Source organism: Phacochoerus africanus, chromosome 14, assembly GCF_016906955.1.
Source record: "Phacochoerus africanus isolate WHEZ1 chromosome 14, ROS_Pafr_v1, whole genome shotgun sequence".
NCBI classification, from domain to species: Eukaryota; Metazoa; Chordata; class Mammalia; order Artiodactyla; family Suidae; genus Phacochoerus; species Phacochoerus africanus.
In genome coordinates this window covers 15,291,079-15,313,239 of record NC_062557.1, presented here as the reverse complement: position 1 = coordinate 15,313,239, position 22,161 = coordinate 15,291,079, and the positions used below count along the sequence as shown (strand labels likewise).

Here is a 22,161-nt window from a genome sequence, read left to right as displayed (position 1 = left end):
AGCTTTTATTAAGCATATCAATTTTGACTTCCTAAAATGCATTTTAAAGGTTTGTAAAACAAGAGTAATTCTACAATTATATAGCATTCAGGTAGTTAAATCTCACGTTATTTTTGTTTTTAATAACTTAATTTCATGAACTATTAAAAAAATATTACATCTGCATCTCCCAGTTTACACATTTCTGCATTAACCTAGAGAAAAACCCAGGTGAGACGTTTCCATGCAGTTACAAAGGCAGCAGCACATGCTGTTTTCACAGCAACTTGTTATTGCCTCGGAACACACCTGCACATAAAGCGTCAACAGAAAATAACCCACCCACCCCTCTCCCACCAAAAAACCCAACCCTTTCCTGTCCCCAGCAAAAATTACCTGGTACAAGCGGTGATTTAAAAAATGCTTTCTTAGTAGGAAGCATTTATAAAATGCAGAGATCTGAACAAGCTAAATGCTCGTGCAGATAGAAGGGCCTCTCCCGCGAGTTCCTTCAAGAGGCAGAAAGAACTCTCAATTGTTTAGGAAAGCACATTCACGGCTATTTCTTTGAAAGAATACACCCAGCCTCAACTGTGGAAGAGAGAAAAGCAGAAGGAGAAGCAAAGGGACACAGCTGTTAACACAAAGAACAGAGCTTCTCCGTGAACATCCAATAGGTTGTGCAGCAACCAAGAAGGAAAACATGTGACTTCACATAGACCACTGATCTCATCTAGGTGAAGCAGTTAATTTTTCATGCACTTGTTTTTAAGAAAACATACAATCACTTAAAATTCAGCATTCACATTGTCATCAGCTCGTGGTATCAGGTAAGGAGAAAATCATGCTCCTGTACTACCTACCCCTAAATTGTCCATGTAAGTACCCTAAAGCCTACAGATCTCCTATGATGGTGTTGCCAGTACCTCCCACCTACAGAACACATACTGCACTAGTCCCTGAAATTTCAATACCACATTCAGTGTTCTAAATTTTACTTTTTTACAAGTATAATGTAGACACAAAAGAAAACACAAAACAATGTTTATTGTGCAATTCCAATAGTTATTTGTGGAATCTTGGTTTAGAGTCAATCTTCACAGCCATTTCAGCTGCCTAGTTTAAACAAAAAGCAACAATCTATTTATATACCTATAAATTTCATGATATTTCTTCAAACATCAAAGCACTAAAAGTACTGATAATTCATGTTATAATTTTTTAAAATGTTTTAAAACTACAGATTTAATATATATCATTTGTTTTATAAAATAATCAAAACGATTTGATTATCTGCAAGAAAATGACTGAAACAGTCTTTCAATATATCCATAACCTTTGTAAAACTCCAAACCAAAAACAGAATGGATGATGCAATACAGATTCCTCAGTCACTGGGAAATTTTAAGATGAGAAATGAACTGGTAGTTTTTGTTTTCTGTGAATTCAGAGCTTACAGGTTGTATCAGGACTCAGATCTCTGGGATAACTTCACATGGCTTTCACTTTGATTTGTTTCATTTTCATTTGCTTCTTCTCCAATTTCTTTTGCTCACGTCTCAAGGCAGCTTCCTAGAAAGAGGGGAATCCAAACGAAGATCTAAGCACTTGTTTCAAAACAAAACAAAACAAAACTAGAATACTGCCTATACTATTTGGGCTAGCACCACAAACATAGTTATAAGAATTGCTAATACATATACTGGTTAATGAAAATTAACTTGAAGTAAAGGAAACTAAAATCTCGTTAGAGAGAAATTAAATACTACATTTAAGTTGAACTTGTTACTCTGCTCTGATTTTTCCTATACATAGGAAACACTAGCCCAACTTTTATCATAACATATGTATCTGCTAAGAATTTGTATTTCCATTCAGAAAAATCTTTTTTTAATTTTTTTTATTTTTGGTCTTTTCTAGGGCCGCACCGGTGGCATACAGAGGTTCCCAGGCTAGGGGTCTAATCAGAGCTGTAGCCACCGGCCTATACCAGAGCCACAGCAACGCAGGATCCAAGCCGTGTCTGCAATCTACACCACAGCTCACGGCAATGCTGGATCCTTAACCAACTGAGCAAGGCCAGGGATCAAACCTGCAACCTCGTGGTTCCTAGTCGGATTTGTTTCCGCTGTGCCACGACAGGAACTCCTGCTCAGGCAATTAAGTGTAAACGCTGAATCCTTAACTCATTGTGCCACAAGAAAACTCCTATTTATTCTTTTTTAGAGGGCTATCAACTAACTGTCACAAGTGCTGAGAAAATGCTAAGCTTTTTAGCCTGTGTCCACTGCTACACAGAATTATCTTCACAGCCAATACTGCACAAAAGACATCCTTACAAATCTTAGTTTTTCCCAGTGATAAGAAGTTCGTCTTACCTCCAGCCTGCGCTGTTTCTCAGGATCTTCCTCATTCATGATTCGTTCCTTTTCTGCCCTTTTCTTCTCTTCACGTCGAGACTGCGCAGCTTCCTGTCTCTGCACATGCGTCAGCTTCAAGAAATTCTCCTCTACTCGAGCCCGGTTCTTGTCTGCTTTTTGCTTGCCCTACCCCCAAGAGACAGCACTCCATAAGAAACCCATTTCAGCACAACGAAACAAATTCTCATTTAGTTTTCTTTCCTTAAACCACTCCCATTTAGCACTTTCAAGTCATCTAGCAAAGACACAATCACTGAAATCGATAGCTAATCAGCCCCACGCCCCAGCAAAACAACAGTAAAAGGTGCCAACTTATAATGAAGGTGGCAGGTTCTTACTTCTCTGTTGAGTCGGAACTTTTTGGCTTTATCAATAGAATAAATCACCATGTTCATCAGGGGTAGTAAAGCCTCCATATCCTTTGGGTAAGTGTTACCTGAGCCAGGCACTGGAAAACAAAGCCATTTCCCCACTGAGTTAATGTCATCATTCATATGCCTGGTATTAATTAACTTTTTCTTTTTGTATTAATAGATTCCTTTCTTCGAGTTTTTTGGACAGCTAAAATGCAGCAGAAAATAGAAATTAAAATACGTAAAAGAATCTCTTAGTGAAGGAACCCAAAACTCATTCAGCTGGCATGGGGTTAGTTTTAATGTAGCTATCATTTAGGAAGAAACAATACTCTCTTTATTTGGGATGGAAATGCTGTAAAATTTGGTTGTGATGATTGCTGCACGCAATTAAGTAATTTAAAAAAAAATTTAAAAAAAAATATTCTCTTTAAGATTATCTCACAGAAAACAAAGAACCCAGACAGGACACAGAACACTTACCATTAAATGTAAACAATAGTGTCCTCTTAGTGTCAGGTAGCTTTAAAGGCTGACCTTCCCTGTCATAAAAGAAAAAGTTATTAAGAAAGAACACAAAACAGACAGACACTTCCCATGGACATAAATCACCCAATTCACTTAGATGAACAGATAACAGGAGTTCCTGTCGTGACTCAGTGGTTAACGAATCCGACTAGGAACCATGAGGTTCCAGGTTCGATCTCTGGCCTTGCTCAGTGGGTTAAGGATCCGGCCTTGCCGTGACCTGTGGTGTAGGTCACAGACATGGCTCGGATCCTGCGTTGCCGTGGTTCTGGTGTAGGCCAGAGACTACAGCTCCGATTAGACCCCTAGCCTGGGAATCTCCATATGCCACAGCAGCCCTAGAAATGGCAAAAAGCCAAAAAGCCAAAAAAAAAAAAAAAGATGAACAGATACCTGCAAATCATCAGCACAGTATTTGGCTTGGCATCCCCAAATCAAAATACAATTTCAGAGCCTGAAGGAGCTTTACAGGTCATCTGGTCTACCGGTCTATCTGACGGTGACCTTTATCCTGTCCTTGAACACCTCATGTGATATTCCCTCCCAACAAGATATATTCCATCTCACCTGGGGAGCCAGAAATGAGCCTATATTTAAGTATGAGGCCCATATTTTAAATAACTTTTTGTTTAGTTTGATGGACTTTATATGTTTTATTTCCAACTCTTAATCTATCTTCCTGTAATGAAGGATCTTATCTTTGAGTCAGGCTCAGAATACAAACTTTAGACATAATCTACTATAGCATGTATAATTTAGTTCTGACTCACCAAAGATTCCTCTTGTAACTTTTTCTTTTTTGTCTTTTTGCCTTTTCTAGGGCCACTCCTGTGGCATATGGAGCTTCCCAGGCTAGGGGTCTAATCAGGGCTACAGCTGCCAGCCTACACCACAGCCACAGTATCATGGAATCCAAGCCGTGAATGTGACCTATACCACAGCTCATGGCAATACCAGATCCTTAACCCACTGAGCAAGGCCAGGGATCGAACACCTCATGGTTCCTAGTCAGATTCGTTAACCACTGAGCTACGACGGGAACTCCAAGATTCCTCTAGTAACCTTTGACTTTTAACCCCCCACATCTCCCCCCAAATACAAAATGCTCCATGAATGACACAATGTGATACTTCACCTGAAGTGTTATTATTAATTGGAGCAAGGCAAGGATGATAAAACACTATCTAGAGGAGTAAGTATGATTACCCAAGTAATTCTGACACAGAACTAAAATCCACATTGGCTTTTAACTATACTCAACTCCACAGTTCTTAGCCAAAAATGCAGATCAGAACCAATTCGACACCAAGGGTAAACTTAAATATGCTCTCCTGAGACAGAACGTGACATCAAACAAACTCAAGCCCTGAATATGCATATTTGAACAATATCATTATAAAGGCAGAAACTTTATGGGCATTAAGGGTATCTGATAATATACTAGAAAGAATATAATCACCCAACCACTCAAAGAAGGGAGCCAGAAAAGGCCATGAATTACAAAATGCACAGATTTACAATTAAACGCAAGTCAAACATAATAGATTCATATCGTAAATTTAAAACAAAAACAACTCTAGACTATAAAGGACAGAAATCACCAACTGCATTTTCTTAGCATTAGCCATTCTGTAAGAGTCTCATCTGCCTCACCGAGCAAGCGGGTGGTGGGAACATGGGAACATGTGGTGACACATGCAAACTGGAGAGGCTTATCTGACGCCTCCCACAGGTTTCCAATTACCTTTACGATGCATGCAGTCAAAGCAAAGGAAAACGTGGATGCTGTCACCAGCTTCCCTCACTCATTTGGGAAGGGAAATTGCAAAAGCACCTTGAAGGTGTTTCAACACAGAAAGCTGGTAAAGAAAATTAATGTCAATATTTTTATTTCATACGTACTCTTGCATAATTTTTGGACCAGAGAACTGGTCTGAAAAATGAACAGATTCAATCTTGTCAGCATAGTGTGTAAGAAAGTGAACCATCTGAAATAAAGAAAAGAAAATTATTTTTTTTAAAGTAGGTTTGATGTATTTCCCTTTTTTCATAGATATTCACTCTTTAATCCTCCTTACTTCTGTACAATGTCTGTCATTAAGGATGAAGCTTTAAAAAATTAAGAAGACTCGGAGTTCCCATGGTGGCTCAGTGTTTAATGAACCTAACCAGTATCCATGAGGACATGGGTTCGATCCCTGGCCTTGCTCAGTAGATTAAGGATCCGGTGTTGGCGTGAGCTGTGGTGTAAGTCACAGACTTGGCTTTCATCCCACATTGCTGTTGCTGTGGTGTAGGCTGGCAGCTGTAGCTCCGATTCCACCTCTAGCCTGGGAACTTCCATATGCTGCAGTGCGGCCCTAAAAACACAGAAGACAAAAAAGAAGAAAAAGTTAAATAAAGACTCTTTCTGCAATGAAACCAGTACCTTTCTTTGGTCACATCAATGAGTAAAATTCTTCCTACTGGAGTCCCATTGTGGCTTAGCGGTAATGAACCCAACTAGCATCCATGAATGAGGATGTGGGTTTGATCTCTGGCCCCACTTAGATTAAGGATCCAGCATTGTTGTGAGCCGTAGTGTAGGTCGCAGATACCACTGGGATCCTGTTGCTGTGGCTGTGGCCAGCAACCACAGCTCTGATTTGACCCCTGGCCTGGAAACTTCCATATGCCCCAGGTACAGCCCTAAAAAGAAAAAAAAAATTCTTCCCATTAAGCCGTTGAAAATATACCTCAGGAGTTCCCGTCGTGGCGCAGTGGTTAACGAATCCGACTAGGAACCATGAGGTTGCGGGTTCGATCCCAGGTCTTGCTCAGTGGGTTAACGATCCGGCGTTGCCGTGAGCTGTGGTGTAGGTTGCAGACGTGGCTCGGATCCCACGTTGCTGTGGCTCTGGCGTAGGCCAGTGGCTACAGCTCCAATTCGACCCCTAGCCTGAGAACCTCCATATGCCGTGGGAGCGGCCCAAAGAAATAGCAAAAAGACAAGAAAAAAAGAAAATATACCTTAATGTTCTAAATACGGATGGAAGCATGAATATAAAATCTAAAATAATTTCAGGGAGGAGTTCCCTTGTGGCATAGCAGGTTAAGGATCTGGTATTGTCACTGAAGTGGCTCTGGTCACTTAAATCCTTGGCCCGGGAACCTCTGAATGCTGCAAGTGCAGCCAAGGAATTAAAAAAGTAATTTCAAGGGATTCTTCACAACCATATACCCCAGAACTATCTTTGAGCTATCTTGTGTATATATACTTTTTTGTGCTTTTTTAGGGCCGTACCTGCAGCATATGGAGGTTCCCAGGCTAGGGGTCAAACTGGAGCTGTAGCTGCTGGCCTACACCACAGCCACAGCCATGCCAGATCCGAGTCGTGTCCTCGACCTGCACCACAGCTCATGGCAATCCTGGATCCTTAATCCCCTGAGCGAGGCCAGGGATTAGTCAGGTTAGTTCCCCATGCACCACAACGGGAAAAACTATCCTATATTTTTATGATACTAAAATGTGCTGTTACCATATACAGCCAATAGGGAAAAAAATAGCTCTCTCTATATTCGCCTTCTATACCAATTGAAACGTTAACATTTTAATCTTTTTTTTGGGCTATGCCCACAACACATGGAAGCTCCCAGGCCAGGGATCGAACCCGCACCACACCAGTGACCAGAGTCACTTAACCTGCTGCACTACCAGGGAACTCCCTAACTGAACTTTTAAAAAGGCACTAAATGACATGTTGATAGGGATTAAAGTTGTACCTATTCTTCAAAAAACCTGAAAGCCATTTGCTCTTGATTTACAGAGAACTCTTGAATAGTAAAATTGTCTTTTGACAAGTGAATCTATTGTTTCAAGAAGGTATTTAGACGGCTGTGCAGGAAAGGAACGTACACTGAAGAATTTGTACAGTGTAACTTTCAGGAAGTGCCCTGTAAATATATGTCTCCTATGGTATTTACCTTTGTATCCATCATGCCCTCTGTGACTTCTCCCATCTCTGACAGGATAGCCAAGGAGTCAGGCAGTCCATACTTGGCTCCAGACTTAGGTTTGTCACTGCAAAACTCACTCTAGAGGAAGAAGGAATAGACAGTTAAGTCATGACACTTTATTATGGATAAGGACTTTTTGTTTTTCTCAAGAGAAGACATACGGACCTATTTCAAAGTGATGCTTAACATTGTCCAAGTGACATAATTATCCTCTGCTCTGAAGCCGAATGTTTACGTAATAAAGAGGCACAGTTTCTAAGAATTATTTGAGTTAGTAGAGCTTGACATACCAGATCCTGCATCTCCTTCTGCAGTCGCACCAAGGCTTTCCGAGTACCAACAGCAAACACATAGGTATCCATGTCTTCATCATTCATGGTTACTTTTATTTGCTTTAAAACAATAACAACAACAAAACTCACCTGTTAGGTCTGCGATAGGTGGATTTCTCAGACAGCCCCTAAGATTCCCGCCTGCTGGTGCACACATTCTCCCCTTGAGTGTGAGCGACTCATGGATGCGATGGCATCATCACGCCCGGGACTACATTATAGTTCATGGCAGACTGCCCCTCATCAGCTGACTTCGAGTTAATCGAAAGGGACAGCATCCTGGGTAGACTGACCTAATCAAGTGAGCCCTCAAGAGAGACTGGGCCCTACTTGAAGAAAAAGTCAAAGTGTGACAGGGTTTGGTGGGACGGCACCACATGGCAAGGACCTAAGAACGGCCTCTAGATGCTGAGAGTGGTTCCTATGGACAACTAGTTAGAAAATGGGAACTGAATTCTGCCAACAGAATTGAATGACCTTGAGAAGAGGGGCCCAGGCGCCAGAGCTCTGAGTCACTAAACATGTGACGTACTGGCAGGGGGAGGGAGGGCAGTGCCCTACCCCACCCTCACACCTTGCCCCACGCTTCGCCTCCATTTGGCTGTTCCTGAATTACATCCTTTACGATAACCTGGTAAATGTAAGTGAAGTGTTTTCCTGAGTTCTATGAGCCATTCCAGCAGATTACTGAATCTGAGGAGAGGGCTATAGGAACTCTACAGATTTATAGTTGGACACACAGAAATCCGGTGGCCTAGGACTTGAAGCTGGCATCAGAAGTGAGACTAAGACCTTTAACTTGTGGCATCTGGCATTAACTCCAGGTAGATGATATCAGAATTGAATTGCTGGAGAGCCATCTGGTATCTGGAGAATCAGAGAGCTGACTGCTGGTGCTGGGAAATGTCCCAGAGGCAGGTTTTTATACTGTTTTATTAAACTCGATATTGGACCAGGGAGATGAAGTTATAAGCCTGAAGTCTCTGGTATGACAAAATATGGCCCTCATTAATCGTATCTTAAAATAATATGGGTCAGGAGTTCCCATCGTGGCGCAGTGGTTAACGAATCCGACTGGGAAACATGAGGTTGCGGGTTCGATCCCTGCCCTTGCTCAGTGGGTTAAGGATCCAGCGTTGCCGTGAGCTGTGGTCTACATCACAGACGCGGCTCGGATCCCGCGTTCCTGTGGCTCTGGTGTAGGCCAGCGGCTACAGCTCCAATTCGACCCCTAGCCTGGGAACCTCCATGTGCCGCAGGTGCGGCCCTAGAAAAACACCAAAAAAAAAAAATATATATATATATATATATGGGTCAAAAATAACCAGTATATAGGTGGAAGGAAGGAAATGTTAACATAGGGAAATAGAGCAAAGGTCTGGCCAGATGGCAGCTGCTAAAGAAAAGGTTTTCTGCTCTTTCATCATTGAGGGGAAATTACACAAAGTAACAATTTAAACAGAACTCCCCCAAAAAGGGGCTAAAAATATAAAGAACCATATATTTGTTGAGGCTGTTTGTCATTCCAGGGGGAAAAAAAGGTAAAAGGATGGCTGGCTCAGAGGAAAAGAGAAGATGAAGTGTACAGCAGGAAAGAAATGAAAATGACTAACACAACACATCAAAGAGTAACTTCTACAAAAGGATGGCTGAAGATGCAGCAAAACTTCCTCCTTTGAATTTTAACTGATGAGCCTCGAAAAACTACTGGATTAAATCATCATCATAGAAAAATTAAAGATACAGGCTTGCAATTAAAAATGAGTTTCAGGAGTTCCCGTTGTGGCGCAGTGGTTAACGAATCTGACAAGGAACCATGAGGTTGCGGGTTCGATCCCTGGCCTCACTCAGTGGGCTAAGGATCCAGCGTTGCCGAGAGCTGTGGTGTAGGTTGCAGACACGGCTCGGATCCGGCGTTGCTGTTGCTGTGGCTGTGGTGTAGGCCGGCGGCTGCAGCTCCGATTCGACCCCTAGCCTGGGAACCTCTATATGCCGTGGGAGCAGCCCAAGAAACGGCAAAAAAAGGACAAAAAAAAAAAAAAGAGTTTCGGGAGTTCCTGTTGTGGCGCAGGGGAAACAAATCTGACTAGGAACCATGAGGGTGCAGGTTCGATCCCTGGCCTTGCTCAGTGGGTTAAGGATCCGGCATTACTGTGAGCTGTGGTGTAGGTTGCAGACGTGGCTCAGATCTGGTGTTGTTGTGGCTCCAGCGAAGGCCAGCAACTGTAGCTCCAACTAGACCCCTAGCCTGGGAACCTCCATATGCTGCGAGTGCGGCCCTAAAAGGACAAAAAAGACAAAAAAAAAAAAGTTTCAATCCAATAAAAAGTACTTAACTATACTACCCATACAGCAGTTATTAACCAATACCACTTTGTATTTTGAAATATATGCATACATTTCTTGTTTTACTATCATATAGAAAAGAGAATTGTGTATTTTTGTTCCCTACAGCAGTGGGAGTCAGCACAGTTATTTATTAGAAGGATGAAGGAAAGAGGAATGTGGCATTTCTTTCTTTCTCTCTCTCTCTCCCTCTTTCTTTCTTTTTTCTTTTTAGGGCCACATCCACAGCATATGGAAGTTCCCAGGCCAGGGGTCTAACAGGAGTTGCAGCTGCTGGCCTACACCACAGCCACAGCAACGCCAGATCCTGAACCCATTGTATGAAGCCAGGGATCGAACCAGAGTCCTCATGCATACTAAAGGAGTTCATTACTGCTAAGCCACGATGCGATCTCCAGAATGTGGCATTTCTGATGAAGGACACAACTTGCAGATTAACATGTTACTTTAACAAAAGAAAGAAGACATATCAAACTTTAAGGTCACCAGATCTTATAATGAGATCTGCTATAATCTCATTCAGCCTGAGATGTATTACCGGAAGCAAAAAATATTTGTTCTTTTTTTTTGTCTTTTTGTCCTTTTTAGGGCTGCACTCTCGGCATATGGAGGTTCCCAGCTAGGGGGTCTAATCGGAACTGTAGCCCCTGGCCTACGCTGGAGCCACTGCAACGCGGGATCCAAGCCACCTCTGTGACCTACACCACAGCTCACAGCAACACCGGATCCTCAACCCACTGAGTGAGGCCTGGGATTGAACCTGTGACCTCATGGTTCCTAGTTGGATTTGTTAACCACTGAGCCACAACAGGAACTCCCATTTTGTTCTCTTTTTTTTTGTCTGCAAAAAATATTTGAAAAGAAACCTACCTTACTGCCAAAAAAAAGCATACACGAGGAACAGAGAGAGGTGTGAGAGCAAACTTTCTGTGACAACTGTCTTTCTCTCCATCATCCAGGGTGACTCAGTTGATCTACCTGGTGATGAAGTATTACTTTTTCCCCTACAAAAAGCACATGTGTCTCCCCACATCCCACCCTACCCCCACCCCCAGTTGCACACTGGGTAGAAGATGCTATGTCTAAATAGAAAAGGTTCTGTTTTTTGGCAAGGGACATGAGTTGTCAGAAAGTCCAAATAGAATCCAGGCAAGAAATGGGATAAGCTCTAAGAAGTTAGGAATTCAATCTGTACAGTGAAAATCAGCAGGAGGAATACATACCACTTGATCACTCACTGGTCTCATCATCCGGGCCAGGACATTCAGTAAGTCTTGTCTCTTGAGAAACTAAAAAAAAACCAAGAATGACAAAATCAAATCAAGAGAACAGTTGTAGTTTTTACTTACTATAAAGTACGGAGCTCCCGTCGTGGCTCAGTGGTTAATGAATCTGACTAGGAACAATGAGTTGTGGGTTCCATCCCTGGCCTCGCTCAGTGGGTTATGCATCCAGTACTGCTGTGAGCTGTTGGTGTAGGCTGCAGAGGCAGCTCAGACCTGGCGTTGCTGTGGCTGTGACAGAGGCTGGCAGCTGTGGCTTTGATTTGACCCCTAGCCCAGGAATTTCCATATGCCTTGGGTGCGGCCCTAAAAAGATATTTATTTATTTATTTTGGGGGCCACACCTGTGGCATGCAGAAATTCCTGGGCCAGGGATCAAACCTGACCCACAGCAATGACCCAAGCCACAACAGTGACAATGCTGGATCCTTAACCCGCTAAGCCACCAGGGAACTCCAAAAAGATGATTTTTAGAACACATTTTAAGTCAAACCTAAAAAAATGAGACACTAAACTTTGAGGACTTAGGGTCACTTTGAAAAAAATGAAAGGACAATACACATTGTATCAGAAATTCCCTACTTACCCTCAGCTGGATAAGCATCCCCTCACAGCACACTCGGCCAGAACACCACAGGTTGTAAATGTGCTCATTCTCCTGGTTCAGCTTTCCTGTGCTCGTGGCTTCTTTGTTAGTTCCATCATCCCCTGGGGGTAAAACCACTTAATGTGATTCACTGGAAACAATGGGGTCTAATCCCCACATCATCTTCCACCCTGACCCCCAAATGGTGATAACTTTAGGGCAGCAGAACTTTGCTATCTTAGAGAACTCTCCTTTAAACACAGATTACAATAGATGGGCCTTTTATTCTCAAAATACTTGGTTGTCGCCATTGAAATCACAGACTCTACCATTACTTCCGTGTCCTTGTTAAAGAAAATCAGCTTAGAGAATAAATTTTTCAAGAGTAGGTACAAATGGAGCAAAGTCAGTTTAATTGCCTCTGCCAAAGGTTTTTAAAGGAAAAAAAAAAAAAAAACCTCCTATATAGTGAATAAAAAAAATCATTAATACAAATTATTCAATATACCCTCACTGTGCCTCTTTTCAATTAACTTTACCCAAGTTTGCTTTTCCTACAGCAAAAGAACAGTGGTATTAAGCATTCGTTATATTTTAGATTTAGAAAAAGTTCAAATTCCAATCACTTCCTCTTTTTTTTAATTAAGTATACCAAAAAAATGTATTCAACCTTACAAGGTAAAGCAGACTGACACAGCAAGTGAAAGCACACGAAGGGAGGTAGAAGGCGAAATTAAAGGCTGCTTATTACCCCACCCCCCTCCCCTCTAATTTCCAGGTCAGAAAGTTCTCTGAAATAGGACAGGATAGTGGCGCATGGACTTTGGAAGCAGGCAGACTAGGTTCTAATACTATGGTTGCAATTTAATAGTTTAGACAAGTTTTAACATTTCCGTTCCCTCCTTAAGACAGTAGAAACTATATTCAATTAGCAGTTATGTTACATAAAGGTTAAATAAGAAATAGCGTATGCAAAGTACCTAGCACAATAGACAGTACTGCTAAAGAGCAGAAGAGATGGATACTTGCCTGCGAAAAAGGCAAGTGAAGTGTTCAAAGGCCAAGGTGAAGGTGGCTGATCCACCGGACCCCTTACACTTCGTGACAGGGGCTTCCTCTAAGGTACTTCAGTGAATACCCCTGCAATGGACCTGAAACCAAAAGTGCCTAAAACCTGAGGGAATTATGAAGGCTTTCTACTATCAAAAAGATGAACTGAAAGCATCTGATACCTAAAACGTCAAAAATCTTTGCTTTTGGCCAGACTTTGAACAACTTGTTTTGATAACACTGAGTATCTCATTCTAATCCGAAGCTGTCTAGCAAATGCTGATGAGTGAAAAGTGAGGAAGTTATTGCATAAATGCAATTTATTCAGTATGTAAAAACCTTACAAAAAAGAGATCTTTGAGAGAGGGGGGAAAAAAAGCACTCTCTCTGGTAGCCCATGAAAGCAGGGAGATGCTTACACTGAAGAGAATAAGCTGTTCTTACCAGGTAGTTTTCCAGCAGGTGGCTAGACTTGTATTAGCCCAACTTACCTACTAAGGTAAAGTTGCTCTCCAGAAGCTCCCTGTGAGTGTTAAACCAGGCCTGAGCAAGGCGACTGTTTTTATTCTTCCCGATGATATAATTCATGATGTAGGCAGCAGGCCAGTCACCATCAAAATTTCTAGATAGTAACTCTCCCAGCTGTTCTGGAGGTGTGCGGGAACCTAAGGAAGGAAAATCATTCCTTGCAACATTGGCTGAGGCTGGAGGACGAGGCCTAACTCACGGGAGGAAGGAGAAGGAGAGAAAAGCCACAAACAGAAGTGGACACTTCAGATAACTGCCGCTGAAGATGGCCACACTTTGAAAAAATATGCCCATCCTGGCTTTCTAGGTCAGCTTTGTAACGCTCCTTTAAGGAAATGTGAGGAGAGTCAAAGGAGATGACAAGCTGGAAAGCCCTCCGTATTCATCTTGATTCTGAGTCCCACCCCCAAACAGACCCAACATCTACCCTCTTCATCCCTTGACAACTACTACTAGGAGGGCTAAAGTAAAAATATGGGGGGTGCCTCTCTACGTGCAAGAGTGTTATCAGAGAAACTATGTCACACTCTTTCCTGGCTCCCACCATTTCATCAATCTAGCTATATGTCACCAACCATATTTCTGAGATTAATCACAGCAGGATATTTTGTTGGTTAGTCTGGAATTCTAAACCCTGTATACCTACATCGACAATTGTTATTGGGTCTTTACTTTTGCTAGAAGAAGTATCTGGTTTGTCTTCATAACCTTCAAATTCTTCATCATCGTATGGTTCACTCTCGGTATCTCCCTCCTACAAAAACGAGGCACAAGCTGTCTTCCCTCACAAATGTCACCAGCAGTTTTATAGGCAACATTCATAGAGAAAAAACAGAACATGAAAGCAGCAAGCACAGAACACGGAGATATTACATGATTTAAACAAATGATGTCTCCCCATGCTTTTGAACCCTGAGTTCTAAATGATAAATTCTTACCCACCCACACCCACCCACCCCACGCCTTCCTTCATCCAGACTTTCCATAGAGGAGAAAAACACAATTCACCCTTTCATGAATGCAAAAGATGGGAACATACCCCAAACATTCAGAAGAGCTCCACCTACTGAATCAAAATGAACATTCCAGAGAGTAAAGCTCTCTCTAGACCTGGGTCCTACTTTTCATATCTGGGTACTAGTTATACGCTGTCCCATCCTTCCAAGTCCCCCAAGAAGTCAATAAAAAGAAACTTTACCTGGGTATCTGCATCCTCAAAATCCCCTTCTTGGTTTTCATCCTGCCCTTCCAACTCCACAGTCGTCTCATCTTCATCATCCTCAGTGGTTATCACCCGCTGAGGAGATTCAGTGACAGAATCTTCTGGGACGTCCTCGAATTCAGCAAAGTCGTTATCATCATACTCTACTATGTCTTCCTCATCCTCGAAATCATCAAACTTTGCTTCAGAGAAACTCCCAAATATCAAAAGGACAACACAGAAAGCGTGGAGGGCTTTCATTGCACCTTAAAAATGAGCCAAGATACACTGATCAAAAAAAAAAAACAAACCATTTTCTTTGTAGATAGTTCAAAAAGACTCCCTCCCACTTTCCTCTTATTTAATACCATTCATTTCAGACAGTACTACGTAGAGAGTGGTAAAGTGAGGCTCAAGAGGCCTGGGTTCCAGTCTGGACTCTCTCACTAGTAATCTGTAAATTCTTGGACAAGTCATTTAATTTCTTTAGGTTGCTTTTCCTTTACACTGTGTATTCAGAAGGCATTTTTTGAATGCCTAGAAAAAGCTTTATGTAGAAACTAGGAAGGGGAATAATGAAATAAAGATGAGATGCAATGATTTATGTTAGTTGTAACAAAAGTAGCACATGAATAGAGAAGCTATTCATCCTTGGATCAACCTCATGTGTGCACACCCCCACCACTGCAGATACTGAAGACAAAGTGCTAGGCACTATCCTAAGGGCTTTACAAGAGGAAATTAATTTAATCCTTGTACTAACCCTCTGAGGAAAGGAGCTTTAATAACACCTCCATTTCACAGATGAGGAAAATGAGGCACCGAGATGCTAAGTAATACAACCGCCAGTTGACAGAGAACTAGGGTTTGATCCCAGTTTTGCCTCTGGAATCCTTGCTATGAACCACTTCTCAGGCTGCTTCTCTAATGTAAGCCAGTGGCTGTGATTTTGCCACTTACTTAAAGCAGCGATTTTTTTTTGCTAACAAAATTGTTCCTAGTGTGCATGAAGGAATTAAATACGTCGGCACTTGATAGCCTTCTGAAAAGAACACTAGGTATTCTACCACCTAAACAAGATTTTGAACCAACAAATATAATGAAATCACACTGGCAAAAAAAACATGAAAACAAGGACAATGAAGGGATTAAGATGGCAGAGTAGAAGGACTGGAACTCACCTCCTCTTGAAAACAACAAAATCACAACCAACTGCTGAGCAGCCTTCAACAAAATAGACTGCCAACTATCAAAAAAGATATCCTACACTAAATGACAGAGACGAGGCCACATCGAGACAGTAGGAGGGGTGATTACACGATATAAGCAACCCCATACCCACTGGGTGGGCAGCCCAGAGACTGGAAAGCAACTATACTACAGAGGCTCACCCACAGGAGTCAGAGTTCCAAGCTCCACGTCAGGTTACGCCTGAGGATCTGGCACTGGGGGGAGAAGCCCTCAGAGCTTTTGGCACTGAGGGCCAGCAGGACTTGTGCACAGGAGCTCCAGAAGACTGGCAGAAACAGAGACTCCACTTCTGAAAGGTACACACAGGCCCCACTTGCACTAGGTCCCAGGGCAAAGCAGAGACTCCATATGTATCTGGGTCAGACCTGTCTGCAATCTTGGAGGATCGCCTAGGAAAACAGTGGGTGACTGTGGCCCATTGTGGGGGAAGGATCTTGGAGGCAAAGATCTCAGGAATAGTCATCAGCATGAACTCCCCCAGAGGTGGCCATTTTGGAAAAATCTGGCTCCACCCATGAGGGTGGAGAAGCCCCAGACCTAACAACAAACCAGATGGGGACACAGCCCCTCCCATCAGCAAACAGGCTGCCTAAAGACCCCACACAGCAGCCTCCAATCACACCCAAAGTCCCACCCACCAGAGGGATACAAGTGGTTCCTATAAGTGGGCAGGCACCAGTCCCTCCCATCAAGAAGTCTGCAGCAAGCCCCTGTACCAACTTCAGCCATAAGGCGGGGCTGTAAGAGAGGCTACAACCCCATTGTCTGCAAAAAGGAGACCACACCAAAAATCTATACAAAAAAGGACAACGAAGTCATCTAACCAAACATGAAGGCTTTGCAAGAAAAAAAGAAGAGTATGTGAGCTAGAATTTGAGCAGTAGTTAGATCTTTAACTGTATTTCTAGTCCTCCCCTCTTACCTAAACACCAGCCCTGTATTGCCAATTGCCTAACAGATATGTCCATTTTGATGTCCTACAAACTTTCTCTGTATAGGACCAGAGAGTGGCTTTGTGGGCCACATACTTATCTAATACATATTCTTCTTAAAAAAAAAAAAAAAAAAAACCTTTAAAAATGTAAAAGCAACTCTTAGCAGGCTGTACAAAAACCATCTGCCTCTCAGGCTGCATTCTAAAGGTATCTAAATTTCTCTATTTCTATATCAATATCAATCTTGTATTTCTAGTCTTACTTGTTGAAAAGAGCAAGATACCTAGTTTCTCACTTTCTTTTTCCCCTTTGAAACCTAATCGACTGTTAGATCCTGGTGTTTCCTTCTGTGACTCCCAAAGCCACCATGATAATCCAAATTATCATGGTATTATCCTAAAAGGTCTCACCTGTCTCAACTCTCTCTCCCTACTTCTTAAAAACCACCATTATCTAGGAGTTCCCATCGTGGCTCAGTGGTTAACGAATCTGACTAGGAACCAGGAGGTTGGGGTGTTCGATCCCTGGGCTCGTTCAGTGGGTTAAGGATCCGGCGTTGCCATAAGCCGCAGTGTAGGTTCCAGATGCGGCTCAGATCCTACCTGGCTGTGGCTGTGGCATAGGCCGGTGGCTACAGCTCCAGTTAGATCCCTAGCCTGGGAACCTCCATATGCCTTGGGTGCAGCCTTAAAAAAAAGGACAAAAAATTAAATAAAAACATAGTTCCCGCACTCAAGAAGAGGCACTGCAGACTGAGGAAGAGCTATAGCATAGAGGCCTGAAACAGCATATTTTAGGAGTCTTGGTATGATAGAGCATTGGGTTTATAGACCCATTTGGGGAAAACGAGGCTAAAAAGGCCAGCAGGGGTGAGATCACAATGACCTTTGTTTATTTAAACACCACATTAAGAAGTCTGGATAGGGGAGTTCCCCTTGTGGTGCAGTGGTTAACGAATCCGACTAGGAACCATGAGGTTGCGGGTTCGATCCCTGCCCTCGCTCAGTGGGTTAACGATCTGGCATTGCCGTGAGCTGTGGTGTAGGTTGCAGACGCGGCTCTGATCCGGTGTTGCTGTGGCTCTGGTGTAGGCTGGCGGCCGAAGCTCCGATTCGACCCCTAGCCTGGGAACCTCCATATGCCGCGGGAGCAGCCCAAGAAATGGCAAAAAGACAAAAAAAAAAAAAAAGTCTGGATAACTGGAACCCACTAAAGCATTTAAATAAGAGAATGACACAACCACATTTGTAATTTAACCCTGAATGCTCAAATAGTGCGAATCAGAGAAGGGCATCTGAGGCAGGAAAAATAGGAAGAGGCAAGAAAATTAGATAGGAGGTAAAACAGTGGAATTGGGAAAGGACATAAAAACAAATTTGACAGATATTTAAGAATTATATTTGTCAGCACAAAGTGACTGAATACGAGGAATGTGGGAAAGGAAGATCTGGGGTGATTCCAAGTTTTGGCTTAATTAACAGCTGGACAAAGTCATCCTTAAGATAAAAAACAATAAAGGAGGAAAAAATTGAGGGAAAGCCAATAAATTAAATTTACTACCTGCTGAAAAGTTCGGAGTGTTTTCAAGCAGTACATTAGATGACTAACATTTATCTCTTGATTTTCAAAAAGTCCCTAAAAAGTTTTATAACCTACTTTATATAGGGAGAAAACAAAATTTAAGCCTGGAGTTCAGGATACAAGCCTAAGCTGAAAATAGAGAATGGATGAGCTCTCCCGGAAGTATTAAGAGTTAGGTTTAGGAAAAAAAAAAAAAAAGAAAAGGAATTCCCACCATGGCATGGTGGGTTAAGAATCTGACTGCAGCAGCTTGGTTTGCTGCAAAGGCGTGTGTTTGATTCCTGGCCAAATGATGCCAAAGCTGCTGCGTAGGTCACAGTTTCGGCTCGGATTCAATCCCTGGCCCAGGAAACTCCATGTGTTGTGGGGGTAAAAAAATTTTTTGAGACAAATCATTACAGCTAAGAGGTGGACATAATAGAAAGAATTGGAATGAAAAACTAAGAAGGAATGGTTAGAAAAAAGAAACTCTGGCCAAAGTGATATCATAGAAGTCAAAGGAGAAGCATAATCCTAAGAAGGAACAGAGCTCGATTTCAACTGCTGCAGCAAGTTCAAGTGACATACGGACCAACAATTTCCCAACGTTGATAATGAAATCATTATTGGCAACTGCAGAGAAGTGGTAAGTATGGAAGCCAGGATGGAGGGAGATGAGTAATAACAGAGTGAATGGGTGGCAAAGGGAGTGTGTACTAATCCTTCAGGTGCTGGGGAAAACCGTGTATAGAACACCATAAATTCACAAAGGAAATCAGTTAAGTTCAAAGCCTATTGGAGTTCCCTTGTGGTGCAGAGGGTGCTGTCATTGCAGCTGCTCTGGTCACTGCTGTGGCACTGGTTTGATCCCCCGCCAGGGAACTTCCATGTGCCTCCAGCGCTGTCTAAAGTAAAATAAAATAAAGTAAAATAAAATAAAAAAGTTTGGAGTTCCTGTCATGGCTCAGTGGAAATGGATCCAATTAGTATCCATGAGGATGTGGGTTTGATCCCTGGCCGGTCAGGGATCCGGTGCTGTCATGAGCTGTGGTGTAGTCAAAGATGGCACTCTGGATCCCACCTTGCTGTGGCTGTGGCGTAGGCCAGCAGCTGCAGCTCTGATTCGACCCCTAGCTTGGAAACTTCCATGTGCTGCAGGTGTGCCCTAAAAAACAAAGCGGAAAAAAAAAAAAGAAAGAAAAATTTAAAAAGGCTATTGCCTAATACCTTGCAACCCATGGATGCTCAAGAAATATTCTTAGAATTGGACAAAATACGGAGTTCCCTGGTGGTGCAGGGGTTAAAGATCCAGCCCAGTCACTGCTGTAACTATGGTTACGACTGTGGTGAGGGTTCAATTACTGGCCTGGGAACTTCTGCATACTATGGCAGTGGCCAAAAAAAACCAAAAAACAACAACAACAAAAAACTGGACAAAGTCCATAAATTTTGAAAGGCACAAATGACTTGAGAAATGCCACCAAAGATTGACCAATACTACGTTCTTTCCAATATTTGATCTTTGATGTTAGCACCAGGGGACATTTTACAGGAAAACACAGCTGCCCACTTGACAAAAACCTTAAAGCAGTTTGTGATGTCTCCAAACACCCCTAGTTTTATATCAAAAGTGGAAAAAATGTGAAAGAGTACAGAGACTGCTGGAGTTAGTTTTAATTTAATACATCAGCTCTACCATTTGCCAGCCTCATGATCTTAGGCTAATTACTTATGGCCTTGCTCCCACATACAAAAAAGGCTAACCACTCACTGCTTGCCTCACAGAGCTGTAGTGGACATTACAGGAAATATGACAAGGCACTCATCATATCAGTTCCTATTACTTCCTTCTACTGTGCCTTATGAACCCCCTTTAAGGTTTAAAAATAGTTCACTTTTGGAGTTCCCACAGTGGAGCTGAAATGAATCCAACTAGGAACCATGAGGTTTCGGGTTCGATCCCTGGCCTTGCTCAGTGGGTTAAGGATCTGACATTGCGGTGAGCTGTGGTGTAGGTCGTAGACCTGGCTCAGATCTGGCGTTGCTGTGGCTGTGGATGTGGCTGTAGCTTTGATTAGACCCCTAGCCTGGGATCCTCCATATGTCTCAGGTGTGGCGCTAAAAAAAAAAAAAAAAAAATTCACTTTTATTGTTTCCCTTTCAGATGTCAGTCTTTTTTTTTTTTTTTTTGTCTTTTTGCTATTTCTTAGGCCGCTCCCTCGGCATATGGAGGTTCCCAGGCTAGGGGTCGAATCGGAGCTGTAGCCACCAGCCTACGCCAAAGCCACAGCCATGCGGGATCCGAGCCGCGTCTGCAACCTACACCACAGCTCACGGCAACGCCGGATCCCTAACCCACTGAGCAAGGGCAGGGACCGAACCCGCAACCTCATGGTTCCTAGTCAGATTCGTTAACCACTGCGCCACGACGGGAACTCCCAGATGTCAGTCTTAAACTTTTTCAAATAGTAGCAATAAAGGTTGACACTGCCAAGTTAACCACTGTCTGATCATTTCAAACTAAATTTCCACTTACAATGTGCAGACCACAGAAGCATTTCTAAGATAACTTAGCAGTGTGACAGAGCTCTTTCAAGGTTATTCAGGTTACGATGATCCAAACCCATTTGTGCCTCCGCTTTCCCCCTCAGAAGACTCTCTGCTGCACCTGTCAACTCATTTCTCAAATGCACAACTCCTTCCTTGCCTGAGGTGCAGTCCTGAGACTCCTGGGGCAGGGAACACCAACACTAACAAGTCTGGTTTGATTTCTTCTGCTAGCTCACTTGGCAAGCTCAGTGACTGGGTCTGGACTTAAAAATGAAACACGAATACAAGAATCGTTCCTTGCTGACATTTTAGATTAAGCCTTTCTGACATCGGCCGGACAATGCGGCTTCTCGAGATCATTGAGATGGTCCCCTCTCTCCTTACATACGTTGGATAAAAACATGTCTTACGTTAGAAACCTTTAGAGAAGACTGATCACAGAGGTTGCTGCTTCTGCTAAACCCTCCGGATCAAGTCTTTGCCCAGTAAGGAGAATCATCACTTCTATGCTCCATTCTTCCTGCTGCACACTGAGGGCTTCCTCTAACTTTGCCCTGCGGGTTGCATTTGCTTGCAGTTCTAGGAGTTCCCAAAAAACATTAAAGTCACTCCCAAGCCAAGAAAAATCCCCAAGAGAAAATGGGCCTTGTGGTGGACAAAGTTTGGTTTCTTTTGAGAAAGCAGGGAAAGGCGAGAAGACGCGGGGATTGATGCATGCAGGCTGAACTTAGGGGCTTAGGTGGGAAACTGGACCTGGCAGGGCCAAGCAAATCAGCGTCACCGCTGGGCCTGGCCCGGCTCCACCGACTAGCGCGTCACGGACCGCTTCCTACCTGTACCGAGGGCTAGCCTGGCCCAGCGTCCCTGCTTCTACCCTGCCTGCCTCTCGGCTTGGCCACCGCCTGCAGGGTCACCTCGACTTCACAGCCCCCGACGCCTCTAGGACACAGGCAGACAAGGTAGCTCACTAACACCGCGCCACTCTTCGCGTAGCCTCCGCCATCCGTTACGTAGAATACGTGCGGCTGGTCCGCGCCTGCGCGCCGCTCGGGGGCGGGACGCAGCCTCTGGGACCCCACGAGACCGCCTCCTTCCCCGCCCAGGAGAAGCAAGGTGGGGCTGCTGGGAGAATTACACAACACCGGCCCCGGCGCCGGAACTGCCCGCGCCTATCCCAGGGCTCTCCTCGAGGGTTCAGACGAGATGTCATCACGCTGAACCCGTGCTCCGGAAGCTAAAATCGCCAGGCTCTACGGGACCACG

General features: G+C 43.3%; 1 protein-coding gene across 1 annotated transcript; it reads right to left on the bottom strand.

Annotated features, from left to right (window-relative positions):
* Positions 1-1,006: 1,006 nt before the first annotated feature.
* CCDC47 (coiled-coil domain containing 47) lies at positions 1,007-22,055 on the bottom strand. Its single transcript, XM_047756965.1, is given in 14 exon segments — positions 1,007-1,551; positions 2,358-2,525; positions 2,738-2,847; positions 3,236-3,294; positions 5,183-5,268; positions 7,244-7,354; positions 7,567-7,668; positions 11,178-11,243; positions 11,824-11,945; positions 13,365-13,472; positions 13,475-13,538; positions 14,048-14,155; positions 14,600-14,868; positions 21,732-22,055. Coding segments are annotated over 13 exon segments (1,449 nt in total). The 5' UTR covers positions 14,864-14,868; positions 21,732-22,055; the 3' UTR covers positions 1,007-1,470.
* Positions 22,056-22,161: the final 106 nt, after the last annotated feature.